The 21,898-nt window shown below is 39.6% G+C and overlaps 1 protein-coding gene across 1 annotated transcript in view; it reads left to right on the top strand.

The window, feature by feature from the left end:
* Positions 1-21,898, top strand: part of DOCK8 (dedicator of cytokinesis 8) — a 100,834-nt gene that overhangs the window by 61,924 nt on the left and 17,012 nt on the right. Inside the window, exons 28-37 of the mRNA XM_063295108.1 lie at positions 720-859; positions 1,994-2,163; positions 5,178-5,323; positions 6,589-6,771; positions 6,962-7,097; positions 9,440-9,527; positions 12,798-12,894; positions 13,957-14,091; positions 16,041-16,193; positions 16,956-17,114. Coding sequence (XP_063151178.1) covers positions 720-859; positions 1,994-2,163; positions 5,178-5,323; positions 6,589-6,771; positions 6,962-7,097; positions 9,440-9,527; positions 12,798-12,894; positions 13,957-14,091; positions 16,041-16,193; positions 16,956-17,114 — 1,407 coding nt within the window. The remainder of the gene's footprint in view (positions 1-719; positions 860-1,993; positions 2,164-5,177; positions 5,324-6,588; positions 6,772-6,961; positions 7,098-9,439; positions 9,528-12,797; positions 12,895-13,956; positions 14,092-16,040; positions 16,194-16,955; positions 17,115-21,898) is intronic.

Below are 21,898 nucleotides of genomic sequence, written 5' to 3'. Positions count from 1 at the left end.
CTGCTAAATAAAAAAATCTTCTTATACGTTCAACACTGACCAACACTGATTCAAAGGTGCGTGCACATGCACACATACACACACACACCCCTTATACATGCAGGAATAACCCACAGAGTTAAAGTGGCTGAAGTCAACAGTAACTTCTGCTTCTTTGGCATGTTTTAATATTGCAGCTGTCTGTCAGCTGAACTTTTGCCAACTTGGAGTACATCTACTCTGCAGATAAAATAGTTCCAACTCTGTGTAGGGTTGAAATGTATACATTGCTGTATGATAATCCAGCATTGCTCATTTGTACGTAGGGTTATATAATGATCAGTCTCTGTCTTACCTGTTTCAGTTGTACTCAAGTATAAATTCATTCTGTTAAACTTCTGGATTTTTCTTTATTTTGTTTATGATATTTCTTTAAATATCTTTATTTTGCTTTTGATACTAAAATGCTATAGCCAAAGACATTTTTATTATTCCTTTGATTTAATAAATGATTGTTTATTCAGTTTCCATATAAAATGTTTTAGAGATGAAATATTAGAGAGATTTTGTTTTGTTATAAAGTAGAGATATTTCATAAAGAGCATTATGTCAAGTCATTATATGACTTATTTTTTTAAATGCAACTAAATAACAGTCCTATGTCATTAAATCTGTGCTTTTGATTTCAGTATAAAGTATTGAATTGTTTGGCCTCATTCTTTCATCATATTTTATTGTAGAATTCAAGTTCCTGCTCAAGTTTTCAGGACCAAAAACTTGCCAGCATGTTTGAGCTTACAGCAGATTATCGGCAGCAGCACTTCCTCACTGGGCTACTTTTCACAGAGTTGGCAGCTGCCTTGGAGGCAGAAGGGGAAGGGTAGGTCTCATTTTTTCGGAGACCTGGATGTGTCAGCAATGGGTGCTGAATTGGGTTTCAGTCAAGCTTCTTGAAATACTCTATGCACTCAGTTCTTCTTTTCCAATAGCCAGGATCAGTGTCAAGGGCAGTCACCCCTGAAACAGTGCAATCCAGCTTGGGTCCCATAGTAGTCTGACACAGAGTTTAAATGAACAGAAAGAGAATTGACTGCCATGTTGACAAGATCAAAACGCATAGGCAGGTTTATAGAATGTTTACAGCCTTGCCCCATCTAGAGACTTAGTATTATGCCAAGTCATAATACTATTAAATGATAATAGTATTAAATGATAAAACAATTGAAAATGTGTAGATTGAAAATCATTTCATGGATAGGCCACAATTGGCTACATTCATACAACGTGCAAAGTCGTGCTTTTCTACCAGTTTGGTTTATGCAGTATTCTAAATACCAGAGCGAATTAAGACATGTTATATGTTAACAGGTTGTGTGAATTCAGCCACTTCTAACATTTGGGCTAATGTTGTAGTCTTACCTTATCTGCACCTTAAACCTGAGCATACCCAGTCCACAGTAATTCACGGAGCAGATCCTAGTCTTACAACTTAAAATGTTGGGATTAAACCTTAACTTTTCCCAAAACATAGCTCATTTTTATTTTTATATAACAGAACTTGCACCCCTCCACATTTTGCTGAATACAACTCACAGTGGTCCCAACCAGCATGGCCAGTGGTGAAAGGGGATAATGAGTTTTAGTTTAGTAACTGCTGGAAGAGCCTCTAACGTTTAGGAATATGATCATTTGGTTCAGGAAGCTGGTTGTCAAATCATGCCTATCCTAACAAAAAGGATAAACAACTGGGCTTGTATTATTTTACTAGGCCATGAAGCTCCACTACACATAATATGACTTGAAATTGTTTTTATTAATCCCCAAGCATTGCAAGAATAGTAATTTTTATTAAAGAGAAAGCAAGTGTAACCTATGGCTTAAATTCTTTTCCTTAATGGGATGTATTTTACTTACTCTCAAAATATTTCCATATTAATTTTGTTTATCCTCTGTTATTCCTTGGACTATTCTATGATCATCTGATCAACAGGTCTTGGTTCTTTTGTCCTGACAGAATAAGCAAGGTACAGAGGAAAGCTGTCAGCGCTGTCCACAGCCTGATGAGTTCACATGACTTGGATAAATCCTGCTTGAAGCCAGAAATGAAAATGAAAATTGCTGCACTTTATCTGCCTCTGGTTGGGATAATTTTGGATGCACTTCCACAATTATATGATTTTACAGGCAAGAAATGATGATGATGATGATGATGATGATGATATATTTATAGACTTCTAGATGGTATATAAAAATGAAAAAGTTGGTTGTCTTTCCATGTGGGCTTACCATCCACCATGCTGATGTGGGTTGTATTGAAATAGAATAGAATAGCCTTTGCTGGTGACACTACGTGCTACCTCCTTTACATTCAGCACACTCACAAAATAGAACAGAAAATCAACAAATTCCTTCAGGAATTTATCATTACAGTACAAGGTGATGATTTTGTTTTCACAAAATTTATTTACCTAAGTGATAATGAAAAATGACATGGCATGGCATGTTTCTCTGGAGCAAGTCACAGAGTGTTCCTTAGGTGCAAAGCTCATGCAGGAGATGATAAAAGCTCTCTGATCTTCTTTTCTGCTCATTGCAGGAAGATGGAAGAAAGTTAAAAATGGCAGGAACAACTGCAGCTCTTGACCCCCATCCCCCATTCTGCATTTAAAACTGAATGATTCTTCTTCCAGTATTTTGAAATGAAACTGTTCCTATTACTTAAAATACTTCTTGACTCCATTGAACCTGCTTGGCATATCCCCAGCTCCCTGGAGCAGATTTCTTTTGAGTTTAATAGTCCATTCTCTGTCCCTTGGAGTCCTGTAGATGGCACTCCATCCCTGAGACTTCTTGCATTTCTGAGAAGGACTGTCAGAAGGTGGACTGATTTTTCCTTAATGTGGTTCCAATGAAAATTCTCAGCAGCAGCACCAAGCTGATAGCGGATCTGGAAGGAAATCTACCATTAGTAAGAAATTTTAAAAGAATTCACAAAAGCTAGTGTGATATGTTCAGTGTTGCCTATAGTTTGGCCCTTATTGGATTTGCCACATTCCTAAGACAACTTAACTGCCTGCAAATTAGCTAAACTTATTTTAACCTAGCATGTTATACAGATCTGGTCCATCTGATTAGTTGATAGTTTATTGTAATATGAAAGCCCAGAAAATTGAGTTAATTTAGTAAACCATGGTTCAGTTAACAATGGGTAAAAATGTCACACAAACACACATCTTTTCATCAGCATCATTGGAGCCACGGATGGGGTCTAGTGGCTGAACAAATGTGTAAGAGCAACTCTGCAGAGAATTGTTAATCTATTAAGAGTCCATAGCATAGTGAGAGACATACTGTATATTAAGGTAACACAGTGCTTTGGATCTGATTTTTAAAAAGTGCTTCAGAGTGCACAAAGGTGCAAATATAGCACCTGTCTTCAAGTCTTCAATGCAGCTGTGTCTTTTCAAAACCCTGATAACCTCTGCAAGATTCCATGACTTTTACTCAGAGGTCATCTCCTAAGACCCAGCTTTAATAAAATGTTGACAGTGTCCTTCAGAGAGAAGAAAAAAAACCTTGTTATCTGTGAGGCAAGAGGATTTCCGTTCCTCTGTGTAGTGGCTATGCACTAGACAAGATCATTCATATGCACAGGAACTTCCTTCTTGTGTAAATGTGATAAAGATGTGATCCAGTCCAGGATACATATTTTCAAGAACTAGCAATTTTAACACACTGAGTGGTATTGGTGTTAGCATGAACCATTTGGAGAAATGCAGCAAAGATCTTTAAGCTTTTGTTTTCTCAATTTTTCCTTGTGTAATGTCTTTTTACAGTGTTGTACACTGCTGTCTAAATAGCTTCCTTAATGCCTAGAGCCTTCTGAGAGTGCATTTGTTGTTTTGTCCATCTGTTGTTTTGGTGTCAGAGGCAGGACTGAATGGTAAAATTTATGTTATGGCTGTTCCTGCTCCGAGTTCATAGAATGCAGGACAAGCAAAGGGAACACCATGAAGTATTGGGAAAAGAGCAAACAGAGGGGGCAACTTTAGTCAATTATAGTCAGAGAGAAAATAAGAGCTAAAAAGGAAAACACGGAAGCAGATAGACAAGATAAAAGGAAGAGAACAAAGGTCACACAGTAAGAGAAACTAAAGCTATAAAGCAGTGACTTGGTTTTGCTATACATGTTATAGATATATTAACTGTTGTAAAATTTATTAGGTAAAGAAATTCATTCATTCCAGAGTAAAAACAAATCTTCCCTTTCTTATCTAGATCGGAGTACTAGGAACATTTTACATGTCTCAAGCTATAGTTTTATACTAAATACTCTGTCTCAAGGTGGTCCATACACAGAGAACCAGTTTGGTATAGTGGTTAAAGTGCTGCAGTAGAAACCAGGAGACTGTGAGTTCCAGTCCTCGGTTAGGCATGTAAGCTGCTTGAGTCACTCTCTTTCAGCACAACCTACCTCACAGGGCTGTTGTGGGGAAAATAGGAGGAGGGAGCATTATGTAGCTACCTTGAATTGTAAAAATAAAGGATGGATATAAAGCTAATATATAAATAAGTAAGTAAGTAAGTAGGATCATACTCTAACGGCACACAATGCTCTTCTAAGCTGAGGGAATATTGATAGACAAAGTCCAGTCCAGAGTTCCAGGGCACCCTAGTCAAGGGATAGGGCAAAATTCAGAAATCCTAGTGAGTCTGTGTCCTGGGCCTGCAGATATGTCATATAACAGACATTGTTTTTGGTGCTGAACTTTTTCGCATTGTTGCCCCTGAGCTGCAACCTGGCACTTCTGGGCCTTTCAGTCTGGTGATATTTAATGCTGTGTTGCCCACGCTTCCATGGGATTGGCATTTGTGTCAGAAAAACTGGAGTGGAGGATTGGGAGAAGCTGGTCTGGGGATCCTGAAGGTTGGTTTGGAGTGTCGGAACCCAGATCTTCAGATGCAGTGGTTTCTACATACATACATACAGTATCTTTATTATGACCATTGACCAGAATATAACAACCCACAGCAGTTAGAACAAAATTAATGAGTTTCAGTGGTTTCTAGATGCAGCCTTGGTACATCTTCTTCCTCTAAGGATAAGCCATCCAAAAAGACTTTGAATGGAGAAATATGGGAAAACCTTTGGACCACACCAAGAACCCCTTACAGAGAACCTGTGCTTTCCAATTTAGTTTCAGATGGTCACAATGGGAAAGGCCGTGCTGCGTGGCCAGATGAAGAACAAGAAGCAGCAAATCAGATTAATCACAGTATTGCTCTGGCTATTGCTGGGAATCAGTTTAACTTACGATCCTCTGGCTCCTCTATGTTTACAATGGTAAGGCTTTCACAGTAATTTACAGTAGTCACTCCCTGAATAGTGTTCCTATTGGTTTTATCTTGTAATGTTATTCATTATTCTTAGTCTTGCTATCAGGACTTCCCTCATTCGGTCATTTGGGCGAGATTGGTAGTTATGTGCATGCTAGGTGCACTTTATTTTTTTCCCAGAGAAGAGGGGAAACTTCTTTTTCTTTCTCTGCCTAAAACAAGAGTAGGCAGCATAGTGCCCTCTAGAAGTTTGGAACTACAGCTACAGTTAACCCCTACCAGTGTTAACTGTGTCCGGGGATTATGGACTTTATGGTTCAGATAATCTTGGAAGACTCTATCATCTGTCTAGCTTAAGGGAATTAATTGCACGTGATTAAGCAAGTTAACGTAATCTGTTGTGTAAGGCAGCAGTGTAAACTAACCTGGTGGTTGGATGTTTGAAGCAGAGCTTCTTTCAGTTGACAACTGTCATCAGCCATACAGAAAACCCAGCTGGAAGAGTTCCCTGTTGAATTCCATTTAAGAAGGTGTACATTCATCTAAGGGTTCTGTGATGTTTATCCATTGGTCTTCTAAAAGAGAAGGTTTTCATTGCCTACATGAATCAGAAGTCACTCCAGCGAGCAGTTCAGTGACAACTGTCTGAAGTTTCATTTCAGTCAGACAAAGAACTGGTGTCATTTCTGCTGAGTAAAAAACTTCCTACTGGCAGAGGAAATCTCTCTCACCACTTGAAATAGAGATATTCCGTGCTCGGAAATCAAAATGAGCTAGGGCTGCAAACTGGTGAAGGCATTGGGATTAGGATCAGGGAGATCCAGGTTTAAGTCTGCTTCAGCCATGGAAGCTGAAAGGAAGGGATCTTGGAGATTACCTAGTCCAATCCCTCTCCCAGTGCAGGAATCCACTAAAGTACCTTCGAGCCAGCTAGACACTCTCACTCAGCCTACCTAACAGGGAAAAATTGTAGGGAAAAATTGGAAGGGGAAGTGCTCTCTATGCTGTCTTGAGCTCCTGGAAGAAAGGCAGGATATAAATCTAAAAAGTAAACAATTAACATTAAAAATAAAAAATAATAAAAATGGCTGCAGCCATTTTGTCCCAGCTGTCAATTAGAAAAGGTATTCCAAACCATAGTAAGAAGCCCTCACAGTTTGCAGATGTGATGTTCCCATATTTTGCTCCTGTGGTAAAGCTTACTGTATTGCGAGTCTTCTGATACTTTTTCTTTTTGCTACTTTGTGAGCTTTTCATTTTATCTCTTTCTAGTCCTGCAAATCATGCAACATATTAAGCCCTGAAACAACCCGTCATCTTTTGATCTGCTTCCTGTGGATCATGAAGAATGCTGATCAGAACCTTATTCAGAAATGGATTGCAGATCTTCCCTCTCTGCAGCTGAACCGGATTTTAGACCTTCTTTTCATCTGCGTCTCAGGCTTTGAATATAAGGTAGGGGGAATTATGTCCAAATCAAGCTGCTGCTGCTCTGCACAAGTTTATTTCTCAGATGCAGTTCCCCTGCATCCTTGGGCAAAACTCTGAATTGAGTTTTTGAAGGGCTTCCAAAACATGGTTTTTGTTGTTACGCCCTAAAGTATGCTTGCCTAGAGATATAAGTTAATTCCTTCTGTTTGGACAGGGCAAGCAAAGCTCAGACAAAGTCAGCACTCAAGCCCTCAAGAAATCAAGAGACGCAAAAGCTCGTCTGGAAGAAGCATTGCTGAGGGGAGAGGGGGCCCGGGGCGAAATGGTGAAGCGGAGCAAGCTCCTTGCTGGTATGTCTTTGCTTTTGTTCTTTGGCTGTTTCTCTCATTGAAAACGCAAAGAAGTGCTGTGTGCACCACCCACCATTTTCAGTCAGCAGCTAAAGCAAAGCCTCAAAACAAGACATGTCCAAAACCTAATTTGCCATTGGTGATGCTTGCAGGGATGTGAATGAATTTGAGATGAGCCTGTTATTGTTGGATATTACTCTCAAAATCAAAATCAGGACTCTTTTTGGCAGTTGCTATTATCATACATCTATCAAGATAAATATCACATTCTATGGGATCAGGACTGTGCTCACAATTGGGTGATACAATATGAACATTGATGCAGTCCTTGCTGAAATTATTTTTAGTGTGATGCAACCTACACCCTGCATGCTTGGTAGTAATCAGGAATATGCGGTCATCTGGGAGTTACTCCCAGCCGACTTCCTTCCTTTCCCATTGTCCTTCCCAGGGGCTCTGTGGGAAGGAGACACATTTATGGGTCTCATCAGATGGCCTAAAATTCCAAATGTTATGAAGCAGTAAGGCAAAGTTAAGTCTGCATGCTGCTGAAAGTAACTTTGGATTGGTTCCTGAAATAGGACCAATTCATTGGCAGAAAAGAGTTTAATAAAGGAATTGCAGGGCTGAAACAGGTTTGAGTATCAGTGAACTGAAAAATGGTGAGTTGGTTCAGTAGAATGTGGTTTTTAAGAACTTTTATAATGCAAAATAAAAAGAACTGAGTGGCCATTCTGCCCTCTTCTTTTTCCCCCCTTAAGAATAGTTGGAGATAGAATACAGACCAGAGTTAACCCTGGTTCAAAGCAAAATCTTTACAGAAAACAAGAAATTTGAGCAGTGATCGAGGGGGATGCAAACCACAGATTCATGAATACATAAGGGAAAGGGGATAAAGGGAGTCAACAGCACAGTACTTTTTTAGGTCAAAGAGAGCCACGGAAATTTGCCAAACTCCCATTTTTAAATTGTATACCTGTTCATCCAGAAAATAGAGAATAGACCAACCACATTTCCCTGCAAGGAATCTGTGGCAGTTTGAAAGCATCCTGGATCTCTGATTTCACAATGTTGGCTGGGTTCAAGAGTGTCACCAATTCATTTTAGCTGTGGTTGCAAGTATATTTGAAGCTACAGCCATGATCAGTGTTTGCATTTGCAGGAACTCTTGCCTCCTTAGGCCTTCCAGTTCCTGAGCTTCATATCTTTCACGGGGGAAGATGGCTTAATGCCTTTTAGCTCCCTTCATAGGAATTGGTACAATTTGCACATCACATGAAGTAAGCACGTAGACGGTAGAGTCGTGGTGTGTAAAGAAATCATTTTTCTTCTGTGGTGAGGGGATTTTTATGACTGTTGGACCTTCAGCAGCTTGGAGGGAAGCAATGATTGTGCACTCTATTAGCATTCCAAGGTTGTTGTGTTTAAAGACTATTGTAGATGGTTTTCAGGCTGCTTTTGAGAAATTGAGAAGGGAGGTGGTGACACTGTAGAAGTGCATGAACTCTGAAGGAAAGGAGCTGAATTTTATATTGCTAATTTGGACTGCCTAGGCATTATGTTTTTTTCTAAAATCAAAAAGCACTACTCACCTATCTTAATAAGTTATAAATGGTTATAAATACTAGATCAATTGGATTGATTGGTGTTTGGGCCTGTCCCCCACCTACTTTAAACCTACAAATGAACTTGATCATTATTCATCTTGTTCCTGACCTTCATTTCTATAATGCGATGTTTCTTAGGAGCCAGTCTGAATGCCCACTTAGTAAGAAAACACACGACTGACTCAATTAGCTGCTGTGGGGTAGTTGTCATCATTGTTAAAAGGAGGCTACAGGCTGTTTTCATTTGGTGGCCAGCAGGTCAGGACTGGCAGAAATAAGATTCAGAATCGCAGCTCCTCAGCTAAGGATGTTTTGGAGGGTGTATGTGTCTCTATTACAACCTTTCTACTTGTTGAAGGAAGGCAGCTGCAGAGATTGTCTCCACATATTTTTTCCTTAAGAAGATAGACTATGAATGACTCCTGTACCTCACTCACAGCTGGACTTCTGAGCCTCATTTCTTTGTTCGTGTCTGGTCTGTCTTTTGTTTGCTTCACAATTGTCTTGATTCTGGGACTGTAGCCCTAGTCATGCTTGTATGTCTTGAGAACACATTGTTCCCATCTGTCATATTTTAGTAATTTCATATCAAATGTGCTCGTTTACTCTGTATGCAAAAAGATACATTTCTCCTTGCTGCGATCACAGTGGATGTAGCTTCTTGTAGAAGCTCATATCACTTGAGAAATGTTGATGTTAAAGTTTCAGTGTGATTTGTGTACGTTGCCCTTGTAGGGAATGATAGGTTCCCAGGGTCGAATGAAAACTTACGATGGAGAAAAGAGCAGACACAGTGGCGGCAAGCAAATGAAATGCAAGATAAGTAAGTAATTTAATGAATGTATATCACCTTTACCAGAACTGCTTCTTTCAAAGGCCATCTAGGTTCACTCCCTGTACCAAGGCAGGAAATTCTATCTTCAAAGCATCCTGAACAGATACATGTGTAGCTTTCTGTTAAACTCCACAGAGTGAATTCTGAAATCCCTTTGTTCTCCTGTCACCAGCAGCAAAAACTCTCAGTACTTAAGCAAGATAGTTTTAAACATATCTAAATCCCTTTGGGTGATGCACTCAAACAAAATGGGAATTACTACAGTTCTCTGTTCAAATATTACAAAAATTCTTGTCTGTTTTTTTCTTGGGTTTGTGAGAGCCAAGAACAAATAGAATGGAAGATGGTGGTAGTGTCTCTCCCCATTTTCAGCTTCAGGTGGATTTGGAGCTGGCAGCAAGGACAAATTGTTTTGTATGGAACATTTTTCCCCAGGCTCTTACACTTGAGGAAAAGGAAGGCATTTCTCCTCCCAGCTTGAATCTTTAGTATAAAACAATAAAACCAAGTAAAATAAATAGTCATTTAAGCCACATCCTTTTCTTTATTTCAGCAGTGAGGGCCTGCAGAATGAGGTGGGAAATGTCTGGTAGTCCTAAGTCCTAAAGCAGATACCAAAATTAATTTGAGGATAGTATATTTCAAACTTTAGGTTTGTCTGAATTCTCTCATATAACAAGTTGTGAAATTCAGTGGTTCATTTTGAAGTAATTTAAGCCATTCCATGTAACTAGAACATTAATCACTTGCTTTTTTGGTAAGAATCAATTTTAAAAGATCTGGGCTGAGTTTTCATTTTATGTAGCAACTGTGCTTGCCGGGCATATGCATTTGTGGCAATAAACATCATAGTGCATTAGAAACCCACACTCTCATCCATGTGCATTGGAGGTCAAAAGCTGACATTCAGATAGGAGGTCTGCAGTGTGTTCTCACTTAGTCTGTGTCTAGCATGTGTCCCCAAATGTGTATTAGCATCATATGTGCTTATTATTTATTAATTATAAATATTTATAGCCCATTCACTGTGCACAGTATCTTGCAATAGGTTACTAGACTAGGTTGCTTACTTGTTTCATTTCTGGATCTTTTATTTCTTTTATAATTTTTGTTTGGGGATAATTTTGAAAAAAGCATTTCTATATGTCAGTTAACATTTAAAACATGGCAAAGATATGTTAATGTAGTAGTAATGCTGTCTTTTGGGTTGGCTCAAAATATCCTACTTCAGATACATTATGTGAAGACCCAGCTCTCTGGAAAAGGCTCTAATGCTGGGAAAGGTGGAAGGAAAGAGAAGAGAATCCAACCAGCAGCAAGGTGGATGGAGTCAGTTACAGTAGTGATGAGTGCGCTATTGGGAGACTTGAAAGAACTGGTTGGAGGAACTTCTGGGGAAGAAATGGTGAACTGAAGACAATCGTGGTGGAATGAAGAACTGGCGACTAGACTGGCTCTTCATAATTCCTTTCCAGATAAGGAGAGGACTTGAAATCGCCCACAAGTGCTCCAGACGGTTGCTCCTTGTGAGGAGACCACAAGATAGTGGTCTCCGGCAGTTTTAGATCTCTGTGAGACAAGGTAATAGGCATCTTGCTCAAACCACGGTCAGCACCTTTAAGTGGACACTGGGTTTACTTACTTCCTTTTCTAATCACTTTTGGAAATTGCTTGTTAACTGCTTTTCAGCTATTAGGAACCTTTGGATCTACAAGTCTGAAAACACCAGGAGAATTTCCTTCAATCCTTAGTGAAAGAAGTTTTAAATACAGGTTTCAGGACTTAAAGAAATTTTTTTTCTGGAATAAACAGCAAAAGGGTGATTAGAACTTTGATTTTGGAAAGTTACAAACGGACTAAGGGTCCATATGGATTTGAAATAAGGTTTTAGAATTAATTATAAGAATCCTTCCTGTGGAAAAATACTTTTGTTTTGAAATCTTTAAAAAAATGATAGGATGGGACTTTGAAGGTTGGACACTAGACGGAATTAGAAGGAACTAAAGATTACAATTAAAGGAGAAGAACACTTAAATTTGACTTACTAATATAGAATGAGCAAGACCCAGAAGTGTCTGCTTTTATAAATAGACTGTGTTTAAAAGATGTTATGGAAGAGGAACAAGTTTTACCTGACAAGATTGAGACTGACCCGAAAGTGGATTTAAAAATGACAGGCTACAAGAATGATATGGAAAAAGATGCTACACTGGACATAAAAAAGAAACCAGCTGATGTCTTAATAATTAAAATGGATATACAAATAACAAACCAAGAGACTGACCTGGATAATTTTCCTATATTGGATTTACAAAAGAGGCTTGTTAAAACTTTGAAGAATTTTGTGAGAAGGGACAAAGTAGAAACCAAAGGAAATCAAGTTGTAGGACATTGTTTGAAGGGACTAAAGATCAAGATTATTAAAAGTAAAAGGAAGGAATATAATGTTGGTTTATTTGATTAAGGTCAAAACAGATATGTTGTTATCTCTGGTAACCCTTAGTGGACTTTGCTGATTAGGACTGAAATGACAAGGTTTTAAGGATTATTTTATAGATAAGAGATGAGATATGGGAAGTGGAAATCATTTGTTGTATTTTAAGAGGTGATAAGTTACTAAAATTGTTTATACTTGTTGTGATGAAGGGGGAAATCATTTCTTTATGTATTTATTTTCTTTTTCTTTACTATATTCTTATTTTTTCTTTTCTATTCTTCTATTTTTTTCTTTTCTGTACCTTCTATTTTTTCTTTTATTTTTTAGTTTGTATTAGTTTTTATCATTGTAATTGTAATTTTTAATAAAATTACTATTAAAAAAAGCAAAAAAGGAAGAACTGGTTATGGATAGATCATCATGGAAAAGATCTATCTATGGGGTTGCTAGTAGTTGAAAATGACTTGATGGCACATAATCAATATTATATTTTCTCATATACTTAATGCTTCCATCTTTGTTATAGACAATTTTGAAGTTACTTTATCAGTTTTAAAAAGGATGCCAAACCACAACTAAAACAAAGATTTGTTAATACTTTTCAGACAATGTTGATTAAAACATTCCATTAAAGTACATTTACATTTGCTTAACCATGTATCAAAGAAAAAAGAAGATAATATATTAAAGATACTGTAAGTCCAGAAATTGTACTTTTAGGACTAATGGTAGGTTCCAATTCTGTAAATTGCTACTCTAATGCAAGATATTATTGTATTAATTGGTTTGTAAGTGTTTAATAACGTTTGTTGCTGTTACAGAACAAAAGCTGAGATTGATCAAGAATCTCTGATTAGTGGAAACCTGGCTACAGAAGCTAATCTGATTATCCTAGATATGCAAGAGAATATCATCCAGGTGGGAAATTTATAAATGGCTGCACGCCAGTTCTTACAGCCAGAGAAAATGAAGAAGTATTCAGTTAGTCTTTTTCTCATTGCATTGCACAACATTTCGACTGTTTTAAAGAAATAGGCTCATTACCAATGTTATTCTACAAATGCTAGGAAATGCAGCTAAATTGTTTTACAGTTCCCACCATTGTAGTCTAGAGAATCAGTTTGTAATATTTTGGGCTGTTGTGATAATACTCCAAGCACATTAGAATAAATCTAATTTAGTGCACTTTGGTAACTGGCTGGGTTTTGATTTTCATTATTGAAATCTAGATGGCATTTTTCCAATAGGACTCTGAAGTGGGAAGAGAAGCGGTGCAACTGTGTTATATACAAATTGCTTAAAATAGCTTACTCCTAACCTTTTGTTCTGGGTGGGTGAGGGACCTAGGGAGATATATTATAATTATCAGAAACTTTACAAAACTACTGTGCCTGGCACTGTTGTAGTGAACTATCCTAATCAAATTTAGAAATTTTAGGTCTTTATGGAATCTCATGTTTGTTCTCAGCAGCAAAAATAGCATCAAAGAGAAAAGAGGGTGAGAATATTTTGAGGCATAAGCCATTGCCTCAAAATAATAATATTTATTTATTTATTTATTTAGAGTGCTTCTACCCTGCTCTTACATACAATTGAAAAGGAAAGAAAAAGGATGATCTTTGTCTGCTTTTATTCAAATCTGGTAATTTGAATTGAAGCAAACTTATATCTTTGTTTATTAGATACAGTATCTTAGCTACTTTATTTTTTTCCATTTAAAACTATTTTTACCACCCCTCATCCTGACAGATTTCAGGATAGATCATAGCATGAAACGAATACAAAAATAAAACAACCTTTAAAACTGGCAAAAACTTGCTTCATAAACAGTTCAACCTTATTCCTAAGTGAACACATTTAACCCCAAAACATATAGGATTGCAGTCATAAATACTGCAATGCCACAATAAAGATTGTGCTAAGACTGTGCCAATACTGTATGCCATAAAGTCCCTAAGAGGTCTCCCTTCCCTTCTGTAGGCAACATTAGCTATGGATTGCAAGGATAACATCTTTGGAGGTGTGATGAAGGTCCTCATAAATTCTCTGAGCTGTGATCAGAGCACAACCTACTTGATCCATTGCTTTGCAACCCTCCGAGCGTTAATTGTCAAGGTAAGCCTTGGCTTTATTTTGTCTTCACATTCTGTTCGGAAGCTCAGCTCCATTTCCGCAGAATGGTACATTGAGGTTTGAATGAAACAACCCTCAGCTTGGCTTTTGCACAGAATTGGTCACGCATGTCATAAACGACTAACTGGAATTGATGGGCTCCAGTTTCCAAGGTATGAAAACGAGACAAATATTATGCATGGGGAAAAATCAAGTGGAATAAAGTGTGAGTTTGTTTTATAGAAGAAAAGGATATGTCAACTTTATGACAGAAAATAAATCCATTTATTTTGTTTTTAATTGTTAGCCTCCCAGAGTCATTTATATGAGATGTGTTGCCATATAAATGTATTAAGTAAATAAATAAACAAACAAGTAATTGGATACAAACTGGGACAGTATTTTGTAAAATGACTTCAGATAAACCACAGCAGGCTTCTAATTGCTGTTTAGTTGAGGTGTAAGAGATGTATCATTTATTTGTTTGCATTCTTACAGTAACATTTTTACTCTGCTCTTCAGTGCATAAATACTGTCAATCCTTTTATATACAGTATACCTAGTGAAAAAAGTCCCTACCCACAGGATTATGATCTAAAAGATATGCCACAGAAATGACAGGGAGTATGGAAGTAAAAGCAGAAATATAACGCTTCACATAACTCTTCTTAAAAGCTAAGTCTTAAATAATGACCTGGATATATTTCAAGGAGAGAAAGAGCCAGATCTCTCATTGATTGCTCCACCTCCTCTTTGCATCTCCCTCTGCTGCAACTCAATGAAATAGCTGCTTTTGCTGGATTGTCACTGCAGAAGCAAGTTCTAAAGGTCAGGAAGCAAAAAAGAAATCTACATCCCCCGTGATATAGAAAAGGCCAATCAAAATTGTCATGCGAATGGAGCAAATTTACACTTGGAGGTTTTCATCTTAGAAAAAGGCAAGAAGGGGGAATATGATTGAAATTATGTCAGGTACCTAGGAAATACATAGGAAGATGCTTTTCTTTCCCTCTCTCATAACCCTAGGATCCAGAATCAATCACTGAAGCTGAGTGGTGGGGGATCCAGGAGAGACGAACAGAAGCACCCCTTCACAAGCGCGTAGTTTAAACAGTGGAGTTTGTCATTGCAAGAGTTGATGATGGCCACCAGCTTACATGGCTTTCAAAAAGAATGAGACAAATTCACACACCAAGTTTATCAATGACTACTAGCCAGGGTGCCTACATGCTACCTCCAGGACCAACGGCAGCATGTCTCTGCATATCAGCTTCTGAGGAGCAACAGGAAGCAATAGGACTACGATGCTCATGCTCTCTTTGGGGGCTTTCAGGAGGCAGCTGCTTGGCCATTAAGGATAACAGAATGCCAGACTAGACTGGTACCTGGCTTGATTAGGACATCCTGATTATCATAGAATTGTAGAGGTGGAAGCAACCACAAGGATTATGTAACCCAACCCTCTGTAATGGCCGCGAGAACCAGTTAAACCATCCATAAGCGGTGGCTTCCATACTCTTCATCAAAAGTTCCATAGGCAGACTGCTCACTCTTCTATAGATCTTACTGTCAGGAAGTATTTCTTGTATTTATATTTAGATATGACATACCATATAAGGTAGCTTGTAATAGACTTATTTATGAAACAGCTCCATGAGTCTTTATGAAATGTTATTTGTAAATCATTTTCCAAATTAAAATAACTTCTGAAGGAATCAAAACTATTATGGAAATCCGTCTTCCCAATAACATGTCTTGATTGTGTATTTTATTTTACAATTGCTGTAAATTCTTTCCTGGTGACCACAGGTACTCTACGGCCTAGAGTTCTACAGTCATAGAAGTGTAGGATTTTAAAGGGGATGCAAAGGCTCCTTCTAAAATCACCGGTCATGATTTGGTCTTATCAAAGAACCCAATGCTCTTACGTTTAACCGTCTTTTCCCCTGCAGTTTGGAGAGCTGCTCTTTGAAGAAGAAGTGGAGCAATGTGCTGATCTCTGCCAGAAAGTCCTGCATCACTGCAGTAGCAGTATGGATACTACTCGTATTCAAGCTTGTGCCACGCTTTACTTCTTGATGAGATACAGCTTCAGCTCCAGTAGTGTAAGAGAGGAACATTATCTCTTTTTTCTATTCATGGCCTGAATCACAGTGTGTGTTTCTACTTCCCTTATTTTTTACAGAATAATCACATCTAATTCTCCTCCTTTGGTTCCTTTTTTATGGTCCATAGGCCAAATGTTATTATTTGCTATTTGCAGAGGGGTTCACTTTCAGTTGGAATTGACCTTTCTGTATTCCATGCGATGCCTTTTGGGATATGGGGAAATTGGTACTATATATGATAAAAATCATACTTTTAATAATTATTTTTGCCTTAAACATACCAGTGTTGTAACTCTGAATCTCAAAACTTAGAATGATGGCATATTTAAAATTATTTCCATGTAAGCCGTCAAGGGTTATTTAACTTCAAATCTATAACTGGAATAAAAAGAAACAAATAACAGCATAAATTGGATTTGAGAAGATATCATACATTTATATGTGTGATTGCATCTCAATTGATTATTATTAATTTATCTTGAACTTAGAATAGCTAAAGGAAATGCCATTATGCAAAATAAACAAAGCACAACTTGCATGAAGTGTTATTCTGTGGTTGCTTTCAATGGGACTGTCTCAAAAATAAGGATTCCATCCCATTCACTCCAAAGGAAATTATAAGAAATTCTATGTATAGGAACTAGAAAGCTGCAGACATTTTAAATCTCATGCACATAAAAACCAGGAACTTCCTACTAATGAAAAATCTATATACCTGGTTTGTATAACCAGTACTTCACGTTTTCTCTTTCATAAAAGAACTTTGCAAGAGTGAAAATGCAAGTGACAATGTCCCTGGCATCTCTGGTTGGTAAGACTTCAGAATTTAATGAAGAATATCTCAGAAGGTCATTACGGACCATTTTGGCCTACGCCGAGGAAGATTTGGACATGCAGCCAACTTTGTTCCCAGTACAGGTAAGGCATTTTGTGGCCTTTAATTCTTTTTCATTAATTTACACTTTGTATATTTAGGTAACTTACTGGGCAAAGCCAGTATTGCATGCTCATAGGTAAGAACAGCACGGAAGGCACTTCAGCAATCAGAGCTGCACCTAATCTTGCCAATGATGTTTAATAAAGCTCCATGGAAAACACTGTAGGACCATTGCCAGTTCCTAGAGTGCTCTGGCTCTGCTCTTTCTCCTTGTTATTACTCAAGGCAAGGAAGAAGCAGTAATCTCTCCAAAATCTGTGTGCTTTGCAAATCACCCTAGAGGAGGATGAAGTAAATAGGTAATAGAAAAGTGGTGGTGGAGGAGGTGAACATTAAAAAAAGAGTCCCTCCAGTGGGAGGAGATGGGCGGTGACAAATTTGATGATAGATAGATAGATAGATAGATAGATAGATAGATAGATAGATAGATAGATAGATAGATCTGCTATATTTAGTTAAGGAATAGTTGGCATGAAGTTCCAAAAAATAATGGCATTGAAGCCCGACATGAATCTCATTTAAAATAACTGGAGAATTAAAACAGTAATATCTCAGTTTAATAAATGTGTCTTTTGTCCCTGTCTCCTTTTTTCCCCTTGGTTTATATGAGCCAGCAAACAAACCAGGAAAGCTTTCTTGAACTACAGTTCTGTATTTTTGTCTGAATTAGGAAACTCTGTAATGTTTTAGGAACAGGCTATCATTTAATAACCTGACTTTTTTTCCCCTAATCTATCAGTCCTAATTTACTGGGTTGGAGGAAATGGGAAACTATCATTAATGGAAAAATTCTTGATCTGCTTCCCAGCTTGTGAAAAGGCAAGAATGCAAAAGCTGAGTGCTCAGGCAAAGAATGTATTCCTACCTTGATTTGTTATGGTGATATTTTCTCATTCAAATATGATTACCCTGACCTGGAACTGAAACTATGCTAATTATGCCCACTTTGCAGTGCTTCAGGGAACATTACTTGTAATGGTTGCCTAATCCCAAATACTCAGTCTCACAAGCTCGGGCTTAAAGATAACTGATTTATTAAAGGAATAGTATGCAAATACAGAGAAAGCTGAGAATGAGCCAAAGCGCGCGAAATACAAACTTAAAAGCCTTGCCTTCAATTCAGTCCCGCCCCAAGCACCCGTCAGCACGCACCCCCTCCCAGGTGCTAGGATCCATTACACGCGCCTGGGAAAGTAACCTTGAACAGGAGTGCAAACCCAAACATACATTCCAAAGTTTCAAAACAAGGCAGAGCGCAGGAATGGAAAAACCCAGCCATGAGCAATGCGGGTATACACGGAAAACGGTTTGACATGTGAAACGTTATGATGTTAACAGAACATTGAAACGGGGAATATGACATATCGCCCCCCCCCCCAGAAGAGTGCTAAAGAGCCGGTTTGTCCGGGTAGGTAGAGTGAAAACGAGCAACTAGGGGTGAGCGAACATTGGGAGCAGAAACCCATTCAGGATGAGGGAAATGCTTCCAGCGAACGAGGTACTGCAAAGTGGAACGCTGGCGGCGGGAGTCAAGGATTTCAGTAACCTCAAAATGTTGTTGGTTATCAATCATGATCGGAGGTGGTGGAGCCAGTTGGGGATGCCAGCGGTCCGACTGCAGGTAGGGCTTGAGCAAGCTGCAATGGAAAACAGGATGTAAACGCTTGAGGTTATGGGGTAAATCCAGTTTAAAAGTAACAGGGTTAATTTGTGCCACAATGGGAAAAGGGCCCACAAATTTAGGGCCAAGTTTTTTGGAGGGTTGTGGGGATTTGATGAATTTTGTGGATAAGTAGACTTTATCCCCCACAGCAAAAGTAGGTTCGCGGGAGCGCTTAGCATCGGCATGGCGTTTGTAGGTGGTTTGGGCATGGTTCAGAGCTTGTTGAATGTTGAGCCACGAGTCTTTGAGAGTGTCAGCCCAGTCAGTGAGAGAGGGTGGGAGCGGCTGTGGGTGCGGGAGTTCAGGGATGGGGACGAACTCCCGCCCGAAGACAGCTTTAAAGGGAACTTGATCAGTGCTTTGATGCACGGCGTTGTTATAAGCGACTTCAGCAAATGGGAGTAAGTCCACCCAGTTGTCCTGTTGGTAATTGACAAAAGCTCGAAGGTACTGCTCAAGAGTAGAATTAACTGCTTCAGTAGATCCATCCGTTTCCGGATGCCAAGCGGTGGATAGGGCTTGTTTGGTGCCAAGCAGTTTCAAAAATGCGCGCCAAAACTGTGATGTAAATTGTGTGCCTCTGTCACTCACCAAACGGGCGGGGATTCCGTGAAGGCGGTACACGTGAACGAGGAAGAGGCGTGCCAGCTGTTGCACGGTGGGGATAGAGGCGCATGGGATGAAATGCACTTGTTTAGAAAAAAAATCTTTTACTACCCAAATGACAGTTTTTCGTTGACTGGGTGGCAGGTCGACAATAAAGTTCATGGATATGTCCTGCCATGGGAAGGACGGGGTGGCAACCGGTTGGAGGAGACCTTGAGGCTTGCCTGGCTTGCGCTTTGTAGCCGCGCAGACAGGGCATGCAGTGACATATGCCTTAAGGTCCTTTAGTAAAGTTGGCCACCAGAATTGATGCCTAACTAGGTGAAGTGTTTTAAGATATCCAAAATGTCCAGCCAACTTGTCGTCGTGGCAACGCTGGAGGATTGTTTTCCGCAAAGCGTCAGGCACATAGAGACGATCGTTTTTCCAGGCAAAATTGTCAGTGAATGTTACAGTGTGTAGGTTCACTTGCAACCAAGTATCATTTTTAAGGTGGAATAGCAACTGTTGTTGCAAGTCTGATGGAATTGGCAAGTGCGGTGACCAGGAGGGAGGCGGAGCGGCTTGAGGTTGAGTTTGTTGCGCTCGCGCTTGGCTGCGTGTCACAGCTGCCAGACTCAGTTGCTTTTCTGTCCACACAGTACCCTGAACCATTGGCCCTGGGCCAGCATCTTGGGGTCTGCGTGACAGCGCATCAGCTAAAAAGTTTTTCTTGCCTGGTATGAATTTGAGGGTAAAGTCAAAACGACTGAAAAATTCAGCCCAGCGAAGTTGTTTGGGGCTGAGTTTTCGACTGGTGCTTAACGCTTCCAAGTTCTTATGGTCAGTCCAGACTTCAAAAGGGTTTGAAGCCCCTTCTAATAAGTGGTGCCAAGTTTCTAAAGCGGTTTTTACAGCAAAAGCCTCTTTTTCCCAAACATGCCACCGTCTCTCTGTTTCCGTGAACTTGCGAGAGAGGTAAGCACAGGGTTTCAAAGTGTCAGACTGGTCTGACTGGAGCAATAGTGCCCCAATGGAGAAATCAGAGGCATCCACCTGTACCACGAAAGGCTTGGTGGGGTCTGGATGCTGCAAAATGGGTTCGGTAGTGAATATTTGTTTGAGCGCCTCGAATGCCTGTTGGCAAGTTGGAGTTCATTTAAGGAGCGCTCCCGGGTTTTTAGAGCGTTGCGTATCCCCCTGAGCTTTAGTTTTTAACAGTTCAGTAATGGGGAGGGCGATTTCTGCAAAATTTTGGGCAAATGCCCTGTAGAAATTGGCGAATCCAAGGAAACTTTGTAATTGCCTCCTTGTACGTGGAGGCTCCCATGCCACAATCGCTTCAACCTTGGCAGGGTCCATTTCAATACCCTTAGCGGAAATTCTATATCCCAGATAATCGATTTGTGATTGATGGAAGGCACACTTGGACAGTTTAGCATACAACTCAGCTTTTCTCAATTTAGTAAGCACTTGACGCACCAAGTGAATATGTTCTGACATGGTTTCAGTATAAATCAATACATCATCCAAATACACCAGTACTCCCTTAAACAGGTGGTCGTGCAAGACCTCATTGATAAGTTGCATAAAAACCCCAGGTGCCCCCGATAAACCAAAGGGCAGGACTTTGTATTGGAAAGCCCCAAGAGGACAGTTAAACGCTGTTTTCCACTCATCCCCTTCCCTTATGCGAATGCGAAAATAGGCTTCTCTGAGATCCAATTTTGAGAAGATTTTGCCTCTGGCCAGATGTGATAACATATCTTTGATAAGGGGCAAAGGATATTTATTTAATATTGAGACTGCATTGAGCCCGCGGAAATCGGTACAGAGCCTCAAGGAGCCATCCTTTTTTGGTCTAAAGAGAACAGGGGTCCCCACCGGGGAGTTTGCAGGCTCAATGAAACCCCTAGCCAGGTTTTTGTCAATGAATTCCCTTAGCGTGGTTAGCTCTTTGGGAGACATGGGATAGATTTTTGGGTGAGGTAACTTTACATTAGGTAAAAATTCAATGGCACAGTCTGTTTTCTGGTGAGGTGGCAAGCGATCTGCTTCCTTCTCCCCAAACACATCAGCCAGATCCTGGTATTGGTTGGGCAATCCTTCTAGCGGCATCAGTGTTTGTACTGTCGTGTTAGCCACCCGTCCTCCCTCCATGTCCTCTAACAAGTCCTTCTCAGGTACCTTATAAAATCCATCAGAAAACGTTACAGTTCTGTGCAGCCAGTTGATGAAAGGGTTTTGTTGCACAAACCAAGGCATTCCCAAAATCACCAAAGGGCCCCCCACTGGAGCTATGACAAAAGGCAATTTCTCCCAATGGGTCCCCATCTGTAAAGCCACCAGTCCTGTAGAGTGGGTGACTGCCTTCCCCCCCGCCATGGTTCCATCCAATTGCGTGAAGATCATGGGCCGTGGCAAAGGGAACGTGGGCAATTCTAGGGCAGCTACAACATCAGGATGCATCAGCGAACGGGAGCAACCCAAGTCCAGCATGGCCCAGAGTTCAACAGT

Source organism: Candoia aspera, chromosome 2 (genome assembly GCF_035149785.1).
Source record: "Candoia aspera isolate rCanAsp1 chromosome 2, rCanAsp1.hap2, whole genome shotgun sequence".
NCBI lineage: Eukaryota > Metazoa > Chordata > Lepidosauria > Squamata > Boidae > Candoia > Candoia aspera.
Note: the sequence above shows the minus strand (reverse complement) of the source record. Positions and strands in the feature narration are given on the sequence as shown.